At 27.2% G+C, this 4,929-nt stretch overlaps 1 protein-coding gene across 1 annotated transcript; it reads left to right on the top strand.

The window, feature by feature from the left end:
• The first annotated feature begins 1,023 nt into the window (after nucleotides 1-1,023).
• On the top strand, nucleotides 1,024-4,706 carry LOC131170450 (metal tolerance protein 9-like). Its single transcript, XM_058129476.1, has 6 exons — nucleotides 1,024-1,231; nucleotides 1,345-1,457; nucleotides 2,075-2,320; nucleotides 2,428-2,508; nucleotides 3,145-3,375; nucleotides 4,333-4,706. The coding sequence occupies exons 1-6, from the start codon at nucleotides 1,045-1,047 to the stop codon at nucleotides 4,681-4,683; spliced, it is 1,209 nt and encodes a 402-aa protein (XP_057985459.1). The 5' UTR covers nucleotides 1,024-1,044; the 3' UTR covers nucleotides 4,684-4,706.
• Nucleotides 4,707-4,929: the final 223 nt, after the last annotated feature.

The raw sequence follows: 4,929 nt of genomic DNA, 5'->3' as shown, positions 1-4,929 counted from the left end.
TTTAATATATTTTAACTAATAAATTTAATAAATTACATTTTTACAACAGCAATAATGTTAAACAGACCTCTAATATTGGGGAGTCTTTTCTCCTTCCCATCCTTTATGCCCTTCAATTTACATTATGAACTCACTTTAATCCCCTCCTCGTTCTGGTATGAAAAGGATCAGAGCGTTAATCTTTAACCCAATATATTTCTTTAAACCTTTTACTACGTCGTTTTCACATTTGGATATTTAAATACTCGAAAGTCAGCTTTATCAGCAGCCCAAGGCGTGGATGATGATATTTTCGTTCTCTCTTATTTTACTACTAATTTTGTTTTAAAAGCGCGCTGTGTTCATCATCCACCTACTCCGTTTAAGTAACATTCTACCACCGTTACTCATACTTTATTTTATTTATTTATTATTTTTTATACTTAGCTCCATTTATTTTATAAAGAATATTTTTTTAAAAGATATTTTTTATATTTTTTGATATTTGAGACACTTAAAAAAATTAATCAATAAAAAATATTTTTCTGATCAAAAGAAAAATTAAATTATTTATAAAGAAAATAAAATTTTATTTTTCAAAAGAAAAAATTATTTTTTATTTTCTAAACTTTAATAATCTCATTAAATATGAATATATTTATATATATATATATAAAATAAATATATATCATTAATTTAATATTATAATTAAATATTAAAAAATATTTTTATGAAAAAAATTTTTTTTAAAAATATTTTTTATTTATATATAAGTTATTTTTTTATGAAATAAACAGAGCCTTTTCGTGCAGAGAGACGATCTCTTTTCCAATCAGCTTAAGTTGCACTCGTTCGCATCATTCTAATATAAATAATGCTAAAATGTTATAAAAAAAAGAAAAATTCTTATCTTTTACTATCTAAACAAATTCTATTGGATATTCATGCTTTATTTTTCATTTTGAGGATTAAATACTTTTCAATCTCGTTCTATTTAAGGGTTACAAATCTATTCATCCTTCCATATTGTAGAGGCATATATCATCCAAGAAGGAAAAAGAAACGATGATTAGTCCTGGAACGGATTCGTTTGACTATCGAACGGAGCTTCCATCGCCTCCACCACCGGGGGAGGAGGTGCCGGTGGTAGCAAGCGTCCCTTCTTGGAGACTCAACATGGATAAATTTCAGTTGCCTGAAAGACGTCTGGAAACTCATCATTTTGGCTTTACATATATTTTCAAAACAGTGAGTAAGTTTTTTCCAATTAAATGCAACTAGAAATTAAATTCTCTCTTTTTCTTCTTCTCCTTTTTTTTTTTTTTAATCTCTACTGTCTCTCTCTATCTCCTTTGGCCTGCCTAGAGAGACGAAGACAGATTGCAGAATATTACAACAGGCAGGAAAAGCTTCTTGAATCCTTCAATGAATTTGAATCCTCCACTGAGCTTGGAATTTTGCCTCAGGCTTTGACAGAGGTTTGATTCTTTGCAATTTCCTACAACTTTAACCTCAAGTGGCAAGTCCGGCTTTTTTTTTTTTTTCGTTTTTAATGGAATATAATAATAACAATCAAGTCTTTCAACTCAACTTGTTAGATACTAAGTATGTAATAATATCATTTTTAATAATATAAATTACAAAATATTTAGTAAAATTTATCATCAAATCAATCGTACACATAAAATTTATAAATTTAATAAATAAATCTCACTATACATTTTGTATTTTAGTTTATAAATTTAATAAATAAATCTCACTATATATTTTGTATTTTAGTTTATAAATTTAATAAATAAATCTCACTATACATTTTGTATTTTAGATCCATTGAGTTTAAATAAAAAAAATCTCAATTTCAGTCTTTTATTTTTATTTTTTCATAATAAGGGCAAATGAATAGTCAATCACATTAAGTCTGATTAATAATATATTTTAATTTATACTTTGTTAAAATATTTATATATTTTTAATAAAATTTTATTTTAAATAATGTTTTAGTAAATACCTGAGTTTTAAATATATATTAATTTTTAATTTGTAAAAAATAATGAATTAAAATTATTTTAATTGAATTGTTGTGTGTATGATTCAGAAAGAAGTAAAACAACTAGCAAGGAGTGAGAAAACGGCAATCTATGCATCAAACATAGCAAATTTGGTACTTTTCTTGGCAAAAGTATATGCTTCAGTTGAAAGTAGATCAATGGCAGTAATAGCATCAACAGTGGACTCTCTCTTAGATGTCTTGTCTGGTTTTATCCTCTGGTTTACTGATAATAATATGAGAACTCCTAATCACTATAGATATCCCATTGGCAAGCAGAGGATGCAACCTGTGGTAATTAAGCCTTCTACTTAATAATTTATTAATGATTTTCTCTTAATTCATTATTTTGTTTTATTATTGAATGATTATTTGCATTAATTTATACATTTTAACTGCAGGGAATAGTGGTATTTGCATCAGTAATGGCAACTCTAGGGTTACAGATATTGTTTGAATCAGGACGGCAACTAATCGCCAAGGTAGGTATATTTTTATTCCAAAATCTTTATCTAGATTCGATTTATCGTGATTCAAAATACAATATGTATGATGAAATCTACATATAAGATAAAACAAATCAATGAAAACATAATGAATTGAATAATAATTGATGGATTACACAACGAGAGATAATCAATTCTCTTTTTCACTATAAAAATGAATAATCTTAAAATAGGCAGAGACTCAAACTTGAAATTTTTATACTCCCTCCACTTTTAAAGTGGAATGTAGAGAAAATAGGGCTAATTCAATGGGAGGAGGTTTGTCTAAGTTTTATATATAGCACAAATATCTTGTTCCTAACCAATATAAGATAACACACTTCTCTAACACCCGAGCATGAACATCTAAAGTGTGAAATTTGCGGACAAACACATCTGCAGGTTTTAATATTATGTAGAAAAAATGAATAAGGCCTAACTATATCTCAAAAACTAGTTCAAAGATTTGTGCAAATTTTATATATAGCATAAGTACTTTATCTCAAATTAATGTGTTACAACATGCACCAATTAAACTATCTCCTAATTTGCATTACTTTTGAATTAAAGTGTAGCTATTATTGTTTTATTTCTTGACGAGTACTCACAAATACTCTACAAATATATAAGCAGGCTCAACCAGAGAGGGATCCAAACAAAGAAAAATGGATGATAGGGATAATGGTATCGGTAACAGTAATAAAACTAGCTCTGACAATATTTTGTCGGAGATTCAAGAATGAAATAATAAGGGCATATGCCAAGGATCATCTTTTTGATGTGATCACCAACTCAATTGGTCTAGCCACTGCCGTTTTAGCTATCAAATTCCACTGGTGGCTTGATCCTCTTGGAGCTATACTAGTAAGTGCATTCTTCTTTATCTATTTGCTTCATTTAACTTCTTTCTATCTATTTGCTTCATTTAACTTGCTTCTCTTTTTTTTTTTTTAACTGTATTTATAAATTCAAACTTCCCTAAGAATCAATTTTCAACCCTAATTTGATTTGATTCAATGACTAAAAGTATATTATTCATCTGATATAATCAAGTTTAAATTCCCACTCTCTCATTATCCCTATTTAAAAAAAAAAAAAAAAACACTTTTTAAAAGTCATTGCACCAGTACTTATATACTTTGAAATAAAAATTTAAAATTATTAAGTAATTTTAATTTTTTTTTTTTTTTGTAAAATGTTAATTACTGTCATTAGTAACATATGTACAAATAATAAATCAATCTAAATTGTTAATTTATGTGAATTTATGCGTTTAAATGATAAACCTCATCCAAACTTCATTTTGATATTTATAATGCATCAAATTGAAATTTTTAGTCATTTGATCAAATTAAATGATTTTAGTCACATATTTTATCTCTTTACTATCACAAAATCTCATCATTATTTAGTGCGTAACGAGTATTAAAATGAAAATATATAAGAGTTGGTATTTTTTTTTCTGAAAGTTTGATGTTCAATGATAGATATGGACAAGTTGTTAAAAATTTAAAAATTTTTAAAATTTTAGTCAATTGCCAAAATTTAAACGTTTAGATTAAATAGCTAAAATGCAAAAAGGTTTGAATTATTTTTGTAATTAGGCCAATTAAAGTTCTTATATATAACTACTCATATATAAAATTTTTCAATTTCTTAAATTTAAAATAGCTTTTGATATTTATGTGGTCTTGGTGTTCAATAGAACTTAATGGCGAAAAAAGATTCATTTAATTGACCCCACTAATTTAGAATTAAAACTTAGTTATTGTTATTGTGTTCTTAAATTTAATATAATACGTAGAAAATTATGTACACCAGATAGCTTTATACACAATAAGCAATTGGTCGGGTACGGTTATGGAGAACGTATGGTTGTTGATCGGAAGAGCAGCACCGCCGGAGTATATAGCGAAGCTAACATACCTAATTTGGAATCATCACGAGAAGATAAAGAAAATAGACACCATTAGAGCATACACATTTGGTATTCACTACTTTGTGGAAGCAGACATTGTATTGCCTGAAGAAATGTCACTTTCACATGCACATAACATTGGAGAGACACTTCAAGAAAAGCTTGAACAACTTCCTGAGGTCGAACGAGCTTTTGTTCATGTGGATTTTGAATTTACTCATCACCCAGAACACAACCCCAAGAGGACTAATTGATCCATCATGGATTTTGTATTAGATTTGTCACCCTTATAATAAGAGTTTGTTAAGAGATGGATCTAATTCTTATTGCATAATTTATTAATTATTACTCGGTTTATTGAGATTAAATAAATAAAATAATACTATATAAAAGATGCTCACCTAAAATATTAAAAGTTTTGGATGAATCAATGCTTCTTACAGTATAAAGTGCAAAAGGAATTCTAAGCAAGTAACCAACTAATATATAGTTATTAACTT

This window comes from Hevea brasiliensis, chromosome 11 (genome assembly GCF_030052815.1).
Source record: "Hevea brasiliensis isolate MT/VB/25A 57/8 chromosome 11, ASM3005281v1, whole genome shotgun sequence".
In the NCBI taxonomy this organism is placed as follows: Eukaryota; Viridiplantae; Streptophyta; class Magnoliopsida; order Malpighiales; family Euphorbiaceae; genus Hevea; species Hevea brasiliensis.
Note: the sequence above shows the minus strand (reverse complement) of the source record. Positions and strands in the feature narration are given on the sequence as shown.

Excerpts from the sequence above, each read along its gene's own strand:
- LOC131170450 (XM_058129476.1), top strand. The coding sequence starts at position 1,045 with ATGATTAGTCCTGGAACGGATTCGTTTGACTATCGAACGGAGCTTCCA. Across the intron at positions 1,232-1,344 it reads ATATATTTTCAAAACAGTGA|AGAGACGAAGACAGATTGCA; the intron begins GTAAGTTTTTTC and ends TGGCCTGCCTAG. Across the intron at positions 2,321-2,427 it reads AGCAGAGGATGCAACCTGTG|GGAATAGTGGTATTTGCATC; the intron begins GTAATTAAGCCT and ends TTTTAACTGCAG.